Genomic DNA, 21369 nt, shown 5'->3' on the forward strand with positions numbered 1-21369 from the left:
TCAGTTGTTTCTATATTTTTGTAGTCATCACCTTCTAATAAAACAAAGGGAAGTGTGGTCTAATTGTGGCGTAGAGGTTAACTCACCCGTCTTACATGTGGGAAGATGAGGTTTGAATCCTGGTTGGGAAACATAATTCCTTTAGTTTTTTCTATATAATTGTAGTCAAGACATTTCAATAATGGCAGAATGAAGTGTGGCCAAATCGTGGCATAGAGGTTAACTCACCTGCCTTTCATGTGGGGACGATGAGGTTTGAATCCTGGTTGGGAAACATTTTTCCCTTAGTTGTTTCTATTTATTTGTAGTCAAGACATTTCAATAATGGCAAAATAAAGTGTGGCCAATTAATGGCGTAGAGGTTAACTCACCTGCCTTTCATGTCGGAAGATGGGGTTCGAATCCTGGTTGGGAAACATTTTCCCTCAGTTGTTTCTATATATTTGTAGTCAACACCTTCCAATAAAACAAAGAGAATTGTGGTCAAATTGTGGCGTAGAGGTTAACTCACCCGTCTTACATGTGGAAAGAAGAGGTTCGAACCCTGGTTGGGAAACATTTTTCCTTTAGTTGTTTCTATATATTTGTAGTCAAGACGTTCCAATTATGGCAAAATGAAGTGTGGGCAACTCGTGACGTAGAGGTTAACTCCGCTGTCTTACATGTGGGAAGATGGGGTTTGAATCCTGGTTGGGAAACAGTTACCTTTAGTTGTTTCTATATATTTGTAGTCAAGACATTTCAATAATGGCAGAATGAAGCGCGGTCGATTCATGGTGTAGAGGTTAACTCACCTGACTTTCATGTGGGAAGATGGGGTTCGAATCCTGGTTGGGAAACATTTTCCCTTAGTTTTTTGTCTATATTTGTAGTCAACACCTTCCAATAATGGCAAAGTGAATTGAAACAGATTTGTGGCGTAGAGGTTAAATCACCTGTCTCCCATGTGGGCAGATGGGGTTTGATTCCTGGTTGGGAAACATTTTCCCTTAGTTTTTTCTCTATATTTGTAGTCAACACCTTCTAATAATGACAAAGTGACTTGAAACAGATTTGTGGCGTAGAGGTTAAATCACCAGTCTCCCATGTGGGCAGATGGGGTTCGAATCTCAACCGAAGGCTGACTCGGCAAACGCCACCAGAATGCCCCCACACCCCAACTGTAATGAAAAAGCCTTACTATGCATTGTCATTTTTACCCAATAAAAGCTTTACTATACATTGTGTTATTTTAAACAAAAATGCCTTACTATACATGATCAAAACCTTACCAAACATGTTCATTTTCTAACAAATAAAAGCTTTACTATACATTTGAGCAACATCTAAAATGAATAATGGTGAGTGCCATGTATGATTCACCAGGGACATTGATTTTCTCTGCAAATGTCAGGCAATATCTTATTTCACTGGGTTTAGAAGCTTGGGTGGATAAATAAATGCTCTATCTTCTGTTATGGCTCTGATATGATTATCGAGGGATGTAAAGATTAAAAGGCGGTGATGTTATTGAGCACATTTTCATTCACTCCACATTGTCTCGCTATTTGGTAGATGGCATAAACCCAACATTGTCACTCTGGGCATTCATATTTGTATCTTCCCTGGGTTAATATGATAGAGCTTTCTGATAAATGTCTCTTTTTGTCTCGCTTGCTGACTGGCATACAATACAGGGTGTATCCAAAATGCTTTCCCAAGTATACACTATAAACATAAACACAATGTTGTATGATAGTCTTTGTTTTACCTTTTCTAAAAAAAGAAGTTTTCTTCATTTTAATACAAATGACAAGTTTAAAAGATATGACATGTTTTTCCATTCTTAAAAAAAAAAGGCAAAATGATTGGCAATTAAAAAAAACATTTTAATATGCTTTCCTTACAGCAGTTAGCAATAGTTTTTAACTATAGCAAGCACAAAAATAAATACAAATTTAAATAATTTCAACAGTATGTTTAATTGTTAAGAGCATTCGATGCACACGGGCATGGCTTCCTATCTGTCAAAATTAATGACTCATTTTTACTATTAATCTCAATGTGCATGATGTTTTTCCTCATCAAATATGAATTGAAAGAATATATAATTGACGTACAGAGCAGAGAGGAAGCCATGATGGCGCAGGTAGGGACAGGGTCAAACATGCGAGGGAGCCGTGACAAGCAAGGAAGAAAATACATAAAGCAAGGTGCAGAAATGTTCAAAATAAAAACTTGGGAAATAACCAAACCCTAAAAACCTACCATGGGCAAGCTGTTTAGGAAACAACACTAAACAATTATCATGTAAAAAAAAAAAAAAAGAAAGAACAAAAAAAATGATGACAAATTGAAAATTACATTTCGCTTTTTCGCTCCCTGGTGGAATTTAAAAGCAAAAGGAGGCAACTGAGATGTCCTCGAGTAACCATTTTCTGCCCAGCTGGACATTTGCAAAGCTCGTCCAACAATCATTAATGAAGAGTTGACAAATGCATTCGAAGCTCCTGATGAGTCGTTTTTCTCTGCCCCATTTGCTGGTTACAGAGAAATAATTTACAGTCCCAAAAATATAATCTCAAGCACACAAAAAATTACACACACACACACACACATACAAACACACAAGTCAATCAACTTTGACTTCAGTGCATTCATTTGTCAGTTGTCAGCACACAATCACTTTTCTTTCCCTTTGTGTTGCTCCCATGTGCTTTTGGAAGTGGCACGGAGATCCGGCAGGGCCACGTAATCATTCTGGAAGCGAGAATTGGGAGTTCGTTGCCGCTTCCGCTCGCCTTGCGTGGTGAAGAAGGCGTCCTGGAAGCGCATGCTGGAGGCTGTGGACTAACAAATGGAAAATATGGGCGACAAGATTTAAGTAGTGTGTCATGTTTTTAAACAGAAAGTGCATTTGAGGAAATCATGACTTCATCAGTGTAGTGGAAGAATTTAAAATAATGTTTTTACGATTGCAATTGAGCATGATGGACTCAGCTTGGGAGGCTGGCAGCAATCATTCAGTCAAATTGGATTGGACATCCACGTTGAAATGAATTTAATGTCTATACCTATATCAATGGCCATGAATTAGTTAAGAGATATAAGCCAGAAAGTCCTGGGGCTATATTTAAAAATATATTTTTTTAAATTTCCACTTACTTAAACCTAGTACAGTAATACCTTGACATACGAGGAATTTAAGGTACGAGCATATGAGACAGTCAGATGGCCGAGACGCTGTCTCGTAACTTAGAATCTATCATGTGACACGGGGTGATTATTATACTTACAAGTCGACGCTTCACCTTTTTAGGCAGGTCTTCGTCCAATGTGTAGACATCGTCCCTTTTTGCCAGGACCTGAGAACCGTCCTCAAACTCCACCTGAACACATACACACAGTCGTCAATGAGCGATGAGTGAGTGAGTTGTGGTACAAAGAAAAATCCAAAGAAGTCCTTGAACTAACTTGTTTAAGAGAATCTGAACTTATGCAAGCCAGTGCATCACGGATGCATTAGCGCATAACTAACGTTTGACGCCCAGCTGGACTAAATAAAGCTTTAAGTGTGTGTGTGTGTGTTTGGAGCGGGAGTGCCCATGACTCGGAGCCTGGTGAATATTTCAGAGAGTTTGAATTATGCACGTCATCGCATCCTTATCATCCTCGGCTCTCTCTTCCCATCCATCCTCGCTCTGAACAGCGCTTGTGAGCACACTGGCTTTGCCACTTTTGTTTCTAGCTGCAGTGTCTTGTATCTTTTTCTACCTCTAGCTGTTCTCACATGCACCAAAAGAAGTCACGATGACGCAGATGTCCAGGGAGTTCAACTACTTTGCACTCCCTCACTCCGCCCGGGACACAACTTTCGCATTTTCAGAGGAGGGGAAAAAAAGGGCGGAAGGTTTAATAAGTGTGTTTCTGGGTCACTAGTGTTCATCCCACCTGGCACATGTAGGACACATTGGATCCTAAATATTTGGCATCATAGAAGAGTCCATCGGGCCATTTAACTTGAACGGCTTCACCGACTTCAGGAGGACCCATGTTGACACAATCGCGGCTCTAAAAGTAAACATCCAAGAAACAGTCAGTCTCAAACACTAGAAATAAACTGAAAAAGGATTTTCAGTGAGATAGTCTGGGTATATATGTATATATATTGAAATAATTTGCCACTTTTGATCAAGTGTCAATTTCAATCCATTAGCCAACAAGTGAAAATAAAATGGGGAATCCAAAGCTGAATGCCCCCAAAGTCAGGCACATATCACCAGAGCTCATAAAACCTTAATGGAGAATCGAGACCTTGTTATTTTCTTAGATCTCTTCATTTTATACAAGCACATACAAGAAATACTACGAAAAACAAATAGAATTGATCCCCTGATTCTATGATCGTACAAGGCTAAGTGCAACCATTAAGTCCTACTTTTGCATACAAGTGGAAATTTTCTCATTTTGGAAGAGAGAGGTAACCTATCCAAAAAGGAATTAATAAAACATATCCTTACGACTATGTCCTCAGGGTAGGTATCATTGGAGAAGGAGCCATCATCAAACATGACCTCATAAAACATCTGGGAGGTGATCTCTGTGACCTTTGAGCTGTAGTAGCGGAGATTCTTGTGCTTGGAAATGACTGTCTGGCCCAGTGAGATGGACGCTTGAGACGCCCGCTGTTTCTAATGAAGGAGAGTAAAAGATGAAATTATAATTTAATTAAGATTTTAAAAAAAAGAAAAAAGGAAAAGCTGTACTTCTGCTGCTATTCATTTACATTTAATGGGTCAGTTCAAAGTTTGATTAGAGTGCCTTAAGCAGAAGCATTTTTTGGTGGTTGTCTGTTTATCCATGTGAACTGAACTTGACTTTAAATATAAGATGAAAATTAATAAACAATTTGTCTTGCGTATTCTCTTCAATGTCATTTTATTCATTTTATTCAGTAGAAGCTGCCTTGCCTCTACTATATGAGCACGAGGCAGAAACAGGAAACAGCTGTCGAATAACTTACAGCTGAAGAGCTCCGTGACTGGTGTCTGTGGCAGGTGATTGAAACTACATACGGCCAATCGTCCGGCTCCATGACAACACCCGCGGCATGGCCACAGGTCACATGAAAAGAGGTGGGACATCGGCCACATGAGCACTGGATGCACGCACCTGCCTGGCGCTTCCCCGACCAGCGTTTACGACAATAGATGCACTTCTGTGAACACACATATACCATAACAAACTGTCAACATCAGAAGGTGACTGATGACGACCAGTTCTTTTGATTTATCTTTTATCCCATGAAAAAAAAAATACACTAGAGCAGGCAATCAAAATAGGTCTACCTCACACAACCACTAAAACGTTCTTGGAGTTCTATAATTTGCATTTTTGTTTCAAGAATAACTAAAGCGATGAACACTCGGCATCATTCATGCCGCTTTATATAAACCTGATTGACAGTCAAGGCAAATGTAACTTGCTTTTAAATTAAATATGGACCACATAAAGACTGGGACAAAGTATCTCCTCAGTCATATCTTAAACTGTGTCATTGAGTCCTTATGTTGTGCCTAAACATCATCAACAGTGCGGTCTTTGAATAGGGCTAAATATCGCCTGCTTTGCATTTCATTTGAAAGCACTTGAAAATGAGCAACAGAAAAAACAAATTAAAAGACAATAAAGTGAGTTAGCTTGTGGTCGTGGCTTGAATCTCTAACTTGATTTCAACCACAGAGCACATAAACAAACGGATGAGAGAAGAGCCAAAGCGGCAATGCTTTCCACACAAACGTCTTGTTCCAACATTACAATGGAGGGAAAGCCCCAAATAACAGCAATCAGATGACCTCATCTAATGTTGCCACAACCACTCAGCACTGCGGTATTGGTGCTGTGCTTGGGCAAATACTGCGACCATGAATCTCTACACAGGTTCACTCCCAACCACTGGCCACTTTGGTGCACTAAACAGCCAATCAAGTTCAAACCGGTCAATGTGGTGTTTCCGCTCCGCCTCAAATCATCTGCTCTCCCGCTAAGGGGGAGAGAAAAAAAATGACAACATCCTGCCATTATATTTCTACTGGCTGCCTCAGTCAGTCTTCTTCAATTTCAGTCAATCGCCTTCATGGCTAACACAATTTCTTTTAGTCTAAGTTGCTGTGTCTCAGGTTGCATTTTCACATCCTTTGCAAAAGTCATTAACTTGTTCATTTATTTCAAAGGACCATATGTAAATTTTCATGGTTTGACAATAAATGAAAGAGACCGTACATAGACAATAAAAAGGTAGGAGTAATTGAGTAGCTCAAATGGGAATTAGTAGGCTGGTAAAAAAATGTAAATGTGGCTCTACTTATGACGCACCACGTCAAGTTATCAAATTCTATGAGCTATGGGATCAATTAGGTTTACATTGAAGTAATGCATTCCAATCAAACATTGTATTAAAAAGGATATGAAATTCATTCAAATTTCAAACTCTTAGTGGAAGCTGCATGGGATCGGGGTTGCCAGATTGGAAAGACAATCTCCAGCCCAATCACATCATCAATCCTGCTTGGTGCAAAATAAAAAACCTCAAATTCCAACCTTCTCTTCAAGATAAAATGTATCTTGCATATTCTATTTTTTGCTTTTTTTTACACAAATGAACTGAGCAATGGGAAATATTATACACAGAAACTTCAAAAACCCATATCCGTATTGTAATGACAGGCCAAAAGATTACATGAATACTTGATATGTTTACTTTTATGCACTTTTCTTATGTTTTGGTCTCTTTAACATGTGCATTTGATTATTTTATATTTTAGAAGTGAAGGATGTCTGCTGTGTGCTTGGCCTACATTTCCAGAGACCCATTTCCACACCTCTTCTATTATGGACGTTTGTGTTCCGCCAGGACTGAAATGCTGGCCAAGCGTCTAGTCTAACCATTGGAACCGTTGTGGCAAAATTTGGATAGGCGTGCAAGGAATTATTTGTCTATAGGGGGCTGCATTTGTTTATGAGCAGATGTATAGCAGTGTGAAGTAATTGTTGGGCAAAGATAAAAAAAAACTATATGCATGAAAGCTCAAAGGATTGTGAGAACATTAACATTTTCTCATATTTGAGCATTCACGTCGCAGTCTAACCCACTTTGCGCAATTCCTGTGTCCTCTCTGGAGTATATTTGGGTGCCTGTGTTGAGCCATGCGTTAAGAACATTCCCACAATAAATTATGAATGTGTATGGGCGCACTCCTGTGAGTGTGTGTTGTGTTTAAGTAAATTATGAATGTGGTGGGGCGCTACAGGGGCATCGAGTCCAGGGCTGGCCTCAAAACACATGGCTTATGAAGGATGTAAAATGAACAGGCTGAACAAAAGAAATGTATAGCAGCCGTAATTTTTGTTTGCATAAGCATAGAAAACTATTAAAGTTCTTCTCTTGTTGTTGTTTTAAAATATTGGCTAACCACTTTGCGGTGTGGTAAGGAAATGTGTTATTCTTTTTTTAGTTTGAATCACATCTTGGCATTGTCTATGCGAGGACATCAGTGCCAACATTAGGATTCAGTCATTCATATTCCCTGCATAGGCACACTTTTAGGAATTAGTTCAAATGATTAGACAGTATTTCACAGATTGTTTGAGGCTGAAAAGTTTTGATTCAGCCCGTGTCGGCGTTTAATCAACTAAAAATTAAAGTTTTTATTTTAAAAATTAAACATCACTACCATAATAGGCCATTTGGACAAGCGAAATAATATGTATGAATAATAGTGTCTGTTTATAATCATAATTGCAATAATTTGTATTTCGCAACGTTGGGTGAATAATGCAAGCAAATGTTAAAGAGATGGCATCCACTTATTCGTGTTTCTTTACTTTTGTAGTGTTCTTCTTACAACCTTGAATTGATCTTTATATGTGATAATATTTCCTTGAGACTAATCCAAGCTGAACTGAGCAGGCAGGGTTCATCACGATTATCTACTTGAGTTGAGAAAGTGCCTCACCACTACTTTTCATTGTGTTAGCTATCATCCTGCCTGGAGCATAAGGCTAACTATGGTGGCAACATGTCAAGTCCACAGAGACGCACTGCGGCTCTCTCATTAAGCAAACACATGCACACAAACCACAGATGCAAGTATACGCACACACGCACTAAAAGACATTTGCACTAATGCAAGCCCGCTCGCACCCACTAGTGGTTAATTATCTCCCTTTGATTGCGGGCATGTTCGTCTCACATCGTTAAATGAAGCTGTGAACACTTCATTAATTAGACCGTGCCTGTCCGTAAGAACCTGGGGAATTCCAGCACTAGATCTACGTATGCAAAGGAGGGCCCCTTACCAGTTTATATCGCTGCATGGGGATCCGACTCGTGTCAATGGGACCCCGCTTGACTTCATTGCTGAATCTTGCCTCTGGCAGTGCTACCGCACACATGATGTGAGCCCATCTATACGTTACATACAAATGAATACACGGGGGGTGTGATTAAGACATGCAAACACATATTGTGTCTGTACTCCAGGGATCAGACATGAATTTGCTGGGCTAATCAAGGATTCAAAGAGTGGCTCACTTGTCATTTTGGGTTTTCTTCAATGCTCCACCTCTGAGGTTACACAAACAGCATTCCTGAGGAAAAGTTAAGAGAGACGAGAACGCTAAAGAAGCTTTTAAGCAGGCTGCTTTTTCATGTGTGGCTCATGAGACTGCTTCATGGAAAAATATTTTCATATCCAAAGGGATTCGTTGACATTGTTTGCTTATTTTCCTCGATCCATACTTACAAGTAGCATTGACAGTTATTTAAGGCTTATTAGTTAAATATTACAGAAAATAAACATTTTTTGTCTATATTTCTTAGAGGGAAGATGAAGATTATGAAAAATAAATGAAAAATCTTGATTGAAAAACAACCACAAAAATACTAAAAGTAAATAAAGCGTAATTATATGCTTACTGCTGTAAATAAGCTCTCCGCACAGCGATCACAGGACCATCGCTCGCTGGCCTCATCTGCTGCGACACCGTAGCAACCTAAAAGAAGATTAAAATATGATATGAGTTCCACAATGAAAAGCCCAGGTGATATTTAAAAACACAATGTTGGTCTGAAACACTGTTCGCCTATGAATATATCATTTCAAGGAATTTCCGTAAGACTCTCGCCATTTTCAGTCACTTAACGAGAACAACCTTGTGCCATAATGTTGACTATAATGCTCCCAGACAGCTAAATTTCCTGAAGTACTTTGAAAACATGTCACTCAGGAGGTGACTGGAGTGATGCAGCAATAAGTCAAAATAACATGCCTGTCTATTTCCCTAATGGCCCTTTTTTTTCTTTTCAATGTTGGTTCAGCCTGATGCACTCTCGTTTTTATATGGAAAATGAGGCGAACAATTCTACTTTAAAGGAGAATTGTGAGAGTCTTTAACAAAGAAAAACAAAGTTGATCGAGAATGGGCAATAAATTGTCAGACATCTATAGAAATAAGACATTATTCTGCAAGACATGTATTTTTTTTCATTGAACATTGAATCTCTATGTTGTAAAGTAAGCAATGCATAACACAATGGGAAATATGGATAAATCTATTTATTGAAACGTGTATTTAAGGATTGTTATCAGATAAATGTGATACCAATTTTGGTGTTAAATGGTGATCCTTGAATGTTATTTCAAGCACTATGGTATTTATTTCAATTCTTTAATGCATTCCGTGACAATTTGTTCTTTAACTAGATATGTGAAACGTATTTAGTTACTGGAAATTTGTGTTTTATTTATCTGTATCCCAAAAAAAGTATTTAGGATGAAAAAGCTCAAAGAAAGCGGCAGTTTAAAAATCAATACCTTGAGGATTTGGGCATTTGAGCCATAGGGGAGGCTGTTTTCCCATTTAGAAAGTGTGTGTAGGACTCTAGTCTCAGATCTTTGCCTCTGCTATTGCTTGCCAAACCAAGCATAAGGTCCAATCACACCTCTTTCCTTTCCAAAGATCAAGTAACTCAGTAGAAGATGCTTCAACCGGTGCTTACCGATGGTTTTGAAACCAAACTTGTGGTTTTATCATTAGAGTCAAATGACAGAGTGCAATCCCAATATGCCACTGCACTTGTGTAGAGCAACTTAGCATGTTGAATACACAGTGAAAAGTGGTTAGCCGCATGCAGACACAGCACGTAAACAACACCTACACCCTCCAGGATAAAACATGAAGGGATCAACACAAGTGGCAAAGCAGGGATTGAAAGCAATTTAAGGAAAAGATATGTCATCTTTGAGGTAAGGGGGATTTCAAGGCTAAAGATGAACATTTAAAGATCTTTGCGTGTCTCTGCGTGCCGACCAAATAAGGGCTTAAGATTTTGGAAGAATGTGTGTGGATTTGAGGAAGAATTGGATGCCAGTTGAAGTGCGTGAATGAAGGATTTGAATAATGTACTCTGCCTCGAGTCTCGGTTTGGACTTTTTGTGTGTGTGTGTGTGGGGGGGGGGGGGGGGGGTGTTTGCGTGTGAAGGCTTCTGGAATTGACTTGGGGCTTTTTGCTGGGAAGTGTGTGAGATGTAGACAGAGGATGCATCCTCATACCGTTGACAAGGAGGGGGAAAAAAAACTTTGAATCCTCAGGGTGGGAGTGGAATTCTAAGAAGAAATGATTCAGAGCTTAAACCCACTGACCCTCTAAGTCAGTGTTTCCCAACCAGTGTGCTGCGGCATACTGGTGTGCTGTGAGCGATGCTCAGGTGTGCCGCGGGAAATTACAACAAGTCATACAAGACAAGACAGAGAGAGAAATCTCAATAATAAGAGATTAAAATCGAACTATTACAAGTTTAAATTGAAATATGGAATCACGGATTGTACTATAACAAGATTGAAAACGTAATATTGTGAGATTAAAGTCATTTTGTTGCTTATTTTTTATGTAAGGTAAACCAAAAGATCTTTGGTTTTCCAGGCTTTACTTAATTCATATTAATACAACTGTTGAGAAAGACTTCATAATGCTAAGAGTGGTTTGCCTTGATATTTTTTCTATGCAAAAAGTGTGCCGCAGCTCAAAAAAGCTTGGGAAAAACTGTTCTAAGTAGCTCAAGATTGAGAATCTAAATAATATGTCCCAGTTGAATAGGTGGCACACTCACTTAGCATTTGCAACACCCATGTTCCACCTGGAACTAACTCAAATAACTATTTGAATCGGAAGACACATACTTGCATGTACTTGAAGGCAGCATCCCTGGCAGGAGAGTAGAGGAGAGGTGCCATCTTCCAGCAGTAGAGGATTGGTGGGAGTTGGAGGGCAATTTTGCTCACGGAAGGAGAAGCAGATTTCTGGGATCAAGGGTTTAGATTTCCGCAAACGTGCCCAGTAACAATGAGCAGAATCTTCCTTTGGAGACAAGGATTTTGATGCCCCCTCTGCTGTTTTGGGGTAACTATCCTCTGCTTTGTCTTCACCCTAGAATGGAAACCAGTTTGTGATCAACTTCGATTCAGCAAAGAGAAATAATACAATATGTATCTTTAGGAAAAAACGCTATCTTCTTGAATAAAGTCATTTGTGTGAATGGCAGGTTTGAGTAGGCATGCAGAGGCTAACTGATACACAGATCATTGTCAAATCTTTTTTTTAAACAGATCATCCATCTTACCTGATAGTAGGGCATAAAAAGTGTGCATACAGCACAGAATGGCTCCATTGTGGCAGCATGGGCGTTGTACTCCCTTTCAGCTGTGAAACAGCTCTTCCTATTCTGCCACAGGTAGGTCAGCGGTCTTGCCCATGCTTGGAGCTCAGGCTCATCGTCCTCATCTTCTAAAGTTGCTCCAGGGGAATCTAGATCTTAACATATAGACATTGATCATGTCGTGGGTATTTAACTCATGGTAGCATCTTTGAGCCCTTGAAGAAATTTTACAGTTTCAACCATTGTTGCATAATGCGCCGGTTGCCTAGAAAACTCTTGGCTGATGGCCTACAGCCTTTAATTGCTGGCTCTTTCACTGTGAATTATTAAACGCAGCCCAAATACAGAAAAAAACTATTTAAAATCTGAGGCAAAATTAATTTTGTATTTATACCAGGCCACTGATGATGTTATTTAGCTTCCTAAAGTCCATGCCCCAAAATAAATCTGGCTGAGTAAGGTAGTGAAACCAATTTTATCGCTTTAATATCAGCAATTAAATGCTGAATTGTTTAGTCTCCAAATATTTTCAAAGCACATTTTCAATACATAGTATTCTCATGTGTCGATAAACAAACCCTGAAAATCACATCCTCCATATTTTATGTTCAAAACTACAAAAGTCCTCAGCATTGTTGCATTAGAGGACAATATATCTTGAGAAATATTGCCAGTAATGATCTCACAAAAGAAAGAAAATAGGAAGCTTCAATTGTCACCATAAACAAGGACTGTCAGTTGAAAATGTTGCTCAAGTATAAACAGTGAAGATCGTGAGTAAATGATTGATCCTTTAACACCAACAGGAAAATGAAAAACGTGATGTTTCCATATGTACCTCTACTTTTGATCATTCAAGACTCCACGGCTTCTTAACCATTAAAACAAATGGCACATATATATCACAGCTGTATTTTATTACGACAGGACGTAGAGGTAAATCTTTTTTGCGTAATGCACACATTTACATCCGAAGGATCGTTTGTGAGGGACATAAAAAATGAAAAACGAGAGGTAAATGGTTCAGTGCTTGTAAAAAGGCAACACAAATGTTGCCTCACATTACTCTGATATCTTGTTGACTGCATTAAGACAAGGTCTATTCACGAGTGAGGCAATTTTCTTGATAGCCTCACAACTAAAACAAAGGAAATGATGTGGTGCGCTATTATGTTGTTGATGTTGAATAATGATTTTGGTTCATCAAATCCCACTTGTTTTCCACCTCACTGCAATGAATATTAAAAGCCAAATGATCATGGTTTCTGGCTTGATCCCACCTGCTATGCAACAAAAACCACACATACCATAGGAGACTAGCTCTTGGCTTACATCACTGTCTGATTCTTATAAAAGCAAAACCTCATTGGTACTTCTTGTTGAACTGTGTGTACATTTGCGTGTGTACTCACCATCATCACTGACAGCCTGATGTTTAACGGCAGTGGGTACAGCCCTAGCCGTGGGTTTCCTGAGTGGGTGACGCCAGCTTTTCGTGGTCTTTTTTACCGACAAAGCAGGGTACTGGCATGAACAGAAGAGGGAGGATAGTAATCAGTGCAAATACACATTTTGTCGAAGAGGATGTTATAATGGGACAGCTTCATTAAATACTTACAGCACAAACCTCCCCTGGTTCCAAGCCTGATTCATCACACTCATAGCTGCTTGGATCACTCTCCTCCTCATCAGATGACTCACTGCTGCCCTCCTCGTTGGTACTGCTTTCCAGCTCTTCCTCTTCAAAATCCGATTCCTCTTCCTCCAGATCAGACATTCCGTCCTGATTACATCCCGTCAATACCAGAGGTATCACAGCATCTAACGAGGACTGTATTCCTCTACCAGGCTCTACTCTAGGGGATAGGCCCCCATCAAATTCTCCTTCATTTCCACAAAATTCCACTTCATTTCCGGCAGTTCCTGAAATGACCGAGGTGGGGTGAAGCTGAGCCCAAGTGAGTGGTCCTTCCTCACCCTCTTGAGTCTCACATAGTTCCTCACGAGGGTTGTCCATATCTATGACCTCTCTGCACTGAGATTCAGTCCACACAGTATATGGAATTGACTCATGAGTGAAGTCACATGGGGGTTCAGGTTGGAGGCTTTGGATGAGCACAGCAGGGCCTTGGGAGTTGAGGTTCGTCCAAATGCTGCTAGAGTCATATTTGGCTTCTGTGGGTGGGCTCTGTGATGCATAGTGCGATTGAGACTTGAGTTCTAATTCTGAGTAAGTGTGCTGTAGCATTGAAGGGGAGAAGAGATTATTGATTAACGTACCAGGCTCGGGAGGTCCAATGGCGCTTTGTCTTAATGCAATATCTTTTCCAGTTTGCTCTTTAGAGTCCTCACTCGTTGGTAACTCTGCTAGGTTGGAATACTGCTCTATCTGGAGTTCAACACCCTCAGTAAGGCTGTAGTTGGCATTACTCTCTGCAACATTTTCAATTATTGTGTGTTTTTCTGCACCTACATCAACGTGTGTTTTGTGGATGTCACTGCCCGGTTGATTAGCCACATCACTTTCCAAGCGTGAAACTGTGTTGCTTTGAACATCATCTGAATAATGTGATTGCCAGTCATGGATTTGCTCTGTACAAGAAGATTCTTTGGGAACGCTTGAATTACACTCTTCTTGTTTTGTTCCATTGGACGATGAAGTACCTCCTGCTGTCTCTCTTTGAAGTACAGGTGCAAATTGGTGGGAGAATGTGCAAGATTTTAATATGGAAGGAAGCCCTTCATCAGCTGGGGTGAGGGAGGGCATCTCTTGGATCAATACTGGGGGTAGAGGACTGATTCCAAATGTTTCTATTGGCTCTGGAGTGAGGTGTGGCATATCCACTGCATTGCTTTGTAGCAATGGTGGGAAAATACCGTTCTCTAAAATACAGTCATGCTCTGGTAAGGAGTGCGGGACACATGGTGTGCAACTATCTCCCTCTAGTGGCTCAGGTTTTGCATCAACTACGTGTGGAGGGCTTTGCGAGTGTTCAAAAGCGATTGCTTTCTCTGGTTTCACAATTATGTTTGGGCAAATTCCAGATGATTTGTTCTCACTGCTGTTAGCGTTTGGTTCTGAACTTGATGAGTTTCCGGTACTAAAATAGTCTATTGTTTGAGCATCGGAATTAAGACACAAGTCCAACTCTTTCTCTGAGGAGATGCTTTGTGTGGGGGAAAGGGAGTGGAGTGGGGCGGTCTCCATGGGAGGGTCAATGGGAGGACAGTCCTGAGAATTTAAGAGGTCTTGAGGTTCAGAAGAGCAACATGTCGACATGTTTATTTCATGATGCATTTGCGATGGCTCAGACAAATCTTGGAGTTCTTCAGGAGTTCTATCAAGCCGTGAGAGATCTTGATGATCACAGTTAGCCTCAGATTCCTGCTTTAAACAGGTATTTTCTGCAGATGCAGAAGGCAGACAGGAACTGGACTCAGAGTCTATGTTTGGGACATTCAAAGGGTTGCCCTCTACCCGGTTTACCTTGACAACACACATTTGCCTACAGCGACCTGTATATGGATAGCAGGTTTCAAGAAATTAATTTGCAATAATGTTAATACTATAAACTAAACATCAATAAAAAGGAAAAGAAATAAAGATGAGTGGATAACAAGAATTAAAAATAGAAAAGATTTACCAGAAAGGTGCAAGGAGCTTTGGCTTTGTCTCGTCTCTCTTCCATGTTTTTCCTCTACGTCTTCGGCTAGATTTTCTGACGTGCACGGAGTTTCTGGAAGAGGCCGTCGCACTTTAGGTCCAGATGGGCATTTCCTCTTGCCACTAGAGAGAGAACTGTCATCCAGGCTGACAGGTTCCTCTGAAGTTCTGAGACGTTTTAAACGCATTCGAGAGAGGCTGCAGCTGTGGACATGGAAAACAATGTTAAGGAGCAATGCCTTCTAACACACTTTAAAATCAGTTTCCATTGGTACTATAGGTAACAACAACAAGATTCAGCATTGTAAAAAGTAACAGTGGGGAACAATACGTTTTATTTGAGGATTTTGCCCTGGAGCGCCTCTGTAGCCAGCTTTGCAGCTCTGGTGTTGTACTGGGAGTCGCAAGTGTGTGGTCGATGGGCGCAGAATCCTTGCCCAGCATCCAGTTGGCATAGCGATCAGGCTGAAACCTCTTTACAAAAGGCTCCATGGATATTTTGACCATATCCTTACTACAAGTACACTACAGGGAAGGAAGGATGGGCAAACATTAATATTATTAAATATAACACTGGAAAAAATAATATCCAACTGAAAGTATTGTATTGAGGCACATTTTATCTTTCCCCCATTTATTAGTTTTACACTTCGGGCTCTAATTAGATGCTGTAAGTATGCCTTAAGAGGCTGCTTTAAATTGCAATTTCACACTCATAAAAAAAATCTCTTCTTACAGACTGTTGTTTTTTACTCTTGGATTTATAATTCATAATTTAAGTGCGGCTGGGTGTGGCAGGGTTAGGGATGGGGTTATAAAGCCACAAGTTATGTTTTCTTCCAAATACAAGTTACATTTTCTAGTAATACAAGAACTACTAATTATATTCTATAAATTCTATGTCAGCCCTGCTGACTACAAAAAATCTCTACATTTAGACTAAAGTATTACTAGTCAAATGAAATAATTCTATAAGTACACATTACTTTTACACCAATTTACCTTGACACCAAGAAAGGGTTAATTGTAATACTATACATTTTATAATCAATTTTTTGTCATTTGTATTAGTTTATTTATTAGAATTGTGTACTTGTGCCCCTCAGTAATAAAAGAACATGTAATAATTGTGTAATACTACTCAATTGTTACCTGAGTGGCATTTTTTCCATATTCTATCCATCGAATGGTTGCAAAGTTGGTTGACTCCGCACAATTGAAACCATGATTGAAGCCAGCGTGATAGCCATAAGGGAAGGTGACCATGAACTCTCCAGCCTCCTGCGTAATCTTAACATTTTCAAATGAGAGGTAGAAACAGTTAGAGTGCAAGAAATACAATGCCTTCTGCTTTAAAAGGAAATGAAAGGAAATAATACAAAAATGAAAATAAGGCTCTGCCCATATCTACATTTTGTCAAAATTGGCATGGCTTATTTCAGTTGCATAAAAAGTGGTTGAAAGGGGAAAAAACAGTTAATGTCAAGAAACGAGTGACACAGAGTGTAACTTTCACCTTATCAAAGGGAATGCCATACTTCTTTAGTACAAAGGGAGAGATTAGCGTCATCTTGTGACGGAGAAAAGCCTCACATCCCTTGGTGCTATTGGGAAAGAAACCTGACAAAACACACAGCGGCATAGAAAATTAATTAAGTTTTACTCAGCTTCATTTAAAAACAAAACAACATAACATTTGCAATCACATACAGTTTAAATTGGATTTAAGTGCCTTCTATTTATTTGATCTTTCTTTCTGAAAGATCCCAAATATTGACGTTCCAATACAGAGATTAAACTGTAAAACAATATTTATTTACTTAACCACTTTTGAGGCTTAAGTATAAGGAAAATCCAAAGTAAAAATGTACCAGTAGCCAAACGTTCCAGTCTCTTCCCATGCTCTGGTGGGATGGCATACCTGTTAGGTAAAAGAAAGAGAGAATTAATTGCTATCGTGGCACTCACTATATAAATTAATTGTTATGGCTTGTTTATGTGTGTGTGTGCAAACAAGAGAAATTGACATTGCAAATTAAAGACTGCTATCCAGTGGAATATAAATGAAAAAATGTAGGAAAAATGTTCCTGCCTTCATTGTTTCTATAATATTTTTATGGAATTTGGCCCACTTCCCACAGACACTAGAAACCTTCTGAAATACTTTGACCTAATCGTTCTGACTGAAAAAGCGAGCAGCAGCCTGGTCGATACTACTTTACAACATTGTGTCTGCTTAATGTAAGCAATATTGGCCTTCTTATTTAGATTACCAGCTTTACTTGAACGTAACGGCCCAATTTTATTATACTTGACAGGATTAAAACAAGCTGTTGTCCAATAATTGCCCTGACAAATCAATAATAATAAACGAGCAGTGTTACACCTGCTACCCCGGGGCTAAGTGAGTAGTTGGGAAATTAAGGTGGTTACGCTTAGTTCTCAAGGTTGCAAATGTGTCTACTTTGTTGTAAAATTTGTAGTGTTGTTACACTAAATGGCTTTCTGTTTAACAAGAAGATTGAGTTTAACATTCACACATAACAGACACTAACCAAGACTTGGGCTCTCCAAAGTGAAGGTAATTGATGCTGTATAGGTCCATATCTTCTGTGTGCCAGGAAAAGGTTGTTTTCCACATGCCAAAATAGAGGTAAGGCGTGTTAACCCCCTGAATAGACACACCACAGTCTTCCTCGATGACATCCAATATTGAGTTCAGGTGCCCAATGTTCCATTCTTCCACATCCTTCATAGAGAAACACGGTGAAAGAATTTGGGGTCAAACAAAGTCTAAAATAGAACTATCATATAACAATTATTTCTGCTTTCGAGTCAAACGGAAAAGAACAACACATATCTCAAGAAGTTAGCTAGTCAGGTTACTTGTGAGCCCAAAGTCAGCTAGGATAGGCTCCAGCACCCCCACGACCCAAGTGAGGATAAAGCAGTTCAGAAAATGAGATGAGAAAATAAAATTGAAACAGCTTATGATAGATTCCACAGAAATATGGGGATTAATGAATGTCTATTTAATGAAATAAATTATTTAATTAATACATTTAATAAATGAGTCAATTTACCTCATCATAGAGGCTGCCTCCAACATCAGCACCATATATTGGTGAAACAAACGTGAGGTTCTTCCAATACTTCCGCTCTAGATCTTCATAGTTCAAGTAACGAGGCGTACAGTACCTGTGGAGGGGAGAATCCAAATTTAGAAGAGCAATTGTAAAATTAAAACACATATGTATTACCCATCACAATAACAAATAATACAATAACATGATTTTATCCATAGACTTTGATCCAGGTTTGCACATAACAACAGAGGCTTGTAGACAAATGCTATCATTATCACACAAAAACTTGACTATGTTCTTGTCAGACAGTAAACCATTGATTAGGAGGGTTCTATTATCAGTGTGCTCACATGTCACTATTAGCTAGTCGCCTGAACTCCTGTACACTGAGTGGCTTCTTCTGAATGTTGTACTGAGTGAAAAGGCCTGACTGGCCTGCCACCATCTGCTGGATAGGAGCGTCGATCATTAAATCATCTATGTCATCGTAAGTACGACGAGGCTTCCAGCCTTTAGGAGGAATCACCTGGAGAAATGAAAAGAGGAATAATGGACTTTTACTGTGAGAAGGACAGAAGGAAATGTGTTAGTCTTCTTACCTTGGCAAGACCTGCACGCTGTGCACCCTGAGACTCCATGTAAACTAAATACTTGTTGAAGTCTTTGAACTCCTCCATGGTGGGCCTGAAGGTCATAATTTTGCAGGTTGGGTTTGCAGGGGGTGATACCTCTGCTCCCGCCATCCTGTTGCCTCATTAGATGCAACCTACGGCACAAAAACAAGCAAACATTTGGCTTTATAAACTATGATCATTTATGATGGCACTCAATTCAGTAATAACTTCAGAAGCTTGTACATTGTACTATTCTCTTAGAATTTTGTGCTAATACGAAAAAAACAGTCATTCATTTTTAGAATCACTAAAACTCACAACTAAATGAATAAATTAATGATGAAACTGATAAACTGATTTAATTTAGATGTTGATGTGTAGTTTACTCCAGTGTATTTACAACACTTTAATCCTGGCTGTTTAAATTTAAAGCTATTAAAACCATCTGCCCCTCTAATCGTGAGCAGTTTCAACCTTTTGCTTTATATAACAGCGATTTGCATGAATCTACTGGGTGGCACTAATGCTAAAACTAATGCTTCAATTTTAATGTATACACGTTTGCAGAAGTGCTGAATTTTGTAACGAGTGTGTAACCAACACCAGCTGTTAAATCTGAATTATATTATCCATTATGTAGTATAACCTTTTGAATTTTCTAATGCAGTCACATGTTGTGATTATTGTAATGTGCATTTACTATGAATCTTAAACTTTGTCTTGATTATGTGATTATGGTATTGTTTTGATTATATGTATGCAATTAGCATTTTCACCACAAGGTGGAAGTAGAGCTCCCAATAAAGCGGATAGAATAGCAAGCTGGACCCTCTCGCATTTGCCCCATCCTACTCCCAAAAGTGAATTCAACCCGAATACAAACAAAGAAACGACTCCAGCAGTTTTATGTGTGTGTGGGTGTGTTTTTTTTTCTTTTTGATAAAACATAAATCACCAACAACACAGTGCCATAGGACGATGCGTGTTTGTGCAAAACAAGAATATAAACGATCTGCTATTTAAATAAATAAGATGAACTGTTGCTATCTTATCTATATTCTATTTTTACGCCGTTTGTCATGTTCCTGCTCTTAACCTGTTAATAAAATGCGCATGGCGTGAGTCGACACCTTAGCTGAAAAGACATCAATTAACATTAAATCACATCATGTGACTAAATTATGTTGGTCATGAAACTTTCAATATTTTGACGTTAACCAAGCGTCATCAACATGGGTTCATCTTTGTTGTCTGCTCAGCTAACGAACTAGCTTTCGTTTTGTTTTGATTCAAGCAATGCACGTAAAAATAACCCAGATCGCTAAACTCATGAAATAATACTCGGGGTTTCATTCAAAAATTCACTTGTATTTGACAAAGACTCGCATCTAATGCGTGATCGTTTGGAAAGATATTAAAACAGCCAAATACTTAGCAGAGGGCTTGATTTGCTAACTTGGAGGATCACAGCAAAGAGGGTTTAAATGTCCCACCACGTAAGGTGGCTATTCAGGCCCGCAACTACTACTCTTTACGACTATGCGTACTGCAAATGATCACGTTAAGAACCCACGATGCACATATATTAGACATTATTGCCAAACTGTCATGATCAATGCTATAGCAACGGTGATTTTCAATCCATTGCCTTACTGACACGAGAATGTGGCAACTTATCTAGCATCAATGCTAGGCTAAGTAGCAGTCTGTAGCAAAGCAGTCACAAAACGTCCAAATCGTGCGGAAATGCAAAGTCTTAACAAGAGACATGCGGTTAATTATGGGGTAGAATGGCGAATGTAAAGAATATGCATTACCTTGACTTGAAAATAGTGATCTGCGATGATGTTATCCTCCTTCCTTCCTTGTGCGGGCCAGCTGATTCACATGCCAACTAGTGGTCATGGTTGGTAGTGCACGTGCACCTTGTTTCGGTGTTACGTTGACTAGGCCAGCGACAAAAGCACATAAGCGTGAAGTTACTTGAAATTAAAAATAAATATATGTATTTTATTCCGTTGTGCTGGTTTGTGCAGTTATCGTTTTGGGGATATTAGAGACTGAATTGAATTGAATGCTTTTTTATTGTCATTGTGTTTTAAAGCTTTGCCACAAATAACAACAACAAACAAATAAATGATCAATCAATTTAAAAAAAAGAATGCTATTCATTAAATAATATTCAATAAATAAGTAATATATACATAAATAAGTAGTCGACAACATAAATAAGTGGGGAAGTGCAGAAATATTGACTTCAAATAAATAATAATAACAAATCAATGATCAATAAATAAGTAGTCAACATA

At 39.1% G+C, this 21369-nt stretch overlaps 1 protein-coding gene across 1 annotated transcript; it reads right to left on the bottom strand.

The window, feature by feature from the left end:
- Nucleotides 1-1847: 1847 nt before the first annotated feature.
- Nucleotides 1848-20981, bottom strand: kdm4c (lysine (K)-specific demethylase 4C). The gene is made up of 22 exons (XM_077718736.1): nt 20878-20981; nt 19046-19212; nt 18797-18972; nt 18444-18558; nt 17916-18109; nt 17232-17281; nt 16877-16980; nt 16513-16650; nt 15692-15885; nt 15341-15564; nt 13315-15212; nt 13109-13220; nt 11661-11851; nt 11221-11467; nt 8957-9033; nt 8573-8628; nt 8338-8446; nt 5003-5197; nt 4500-4670; nt 3931-4050; nt 3276-3368; nt 1848-2829 (listed from the first exon to the last, which is right to left on the bottom strand). The coding sequence occupies exons 2-22, from the start codon at nt 19187-19189 to the stop codon at nt 2662-2664; spliced, it is 4776 nt and encodes a 1591-aa protein (XP_077574862.1). The 5' UTR covers nt 19190-19212; nt 20878-20981; the 3' UTR covers nt 1848-2661.
- Nucleotides 20982-21369: the final 388 nt, after the last annotated feature.

This window comes from Stigmatopora nigra, chromosome 6, assembly GCF_051989575.1.
Source record: "Stigmatopora nigra isolate UIUO_SnigA chromosome 6, RoL_Snig_1.1, whole genome shotgun sequence".
Classification (NCBI taxonomy): domain Eukaryota; kingdom Metazoa; phylum Chordata; class Actinopteri; order Syngnathiformes; family Syngnathidae; genus Stigmatopora; species Stigmatopora nigra.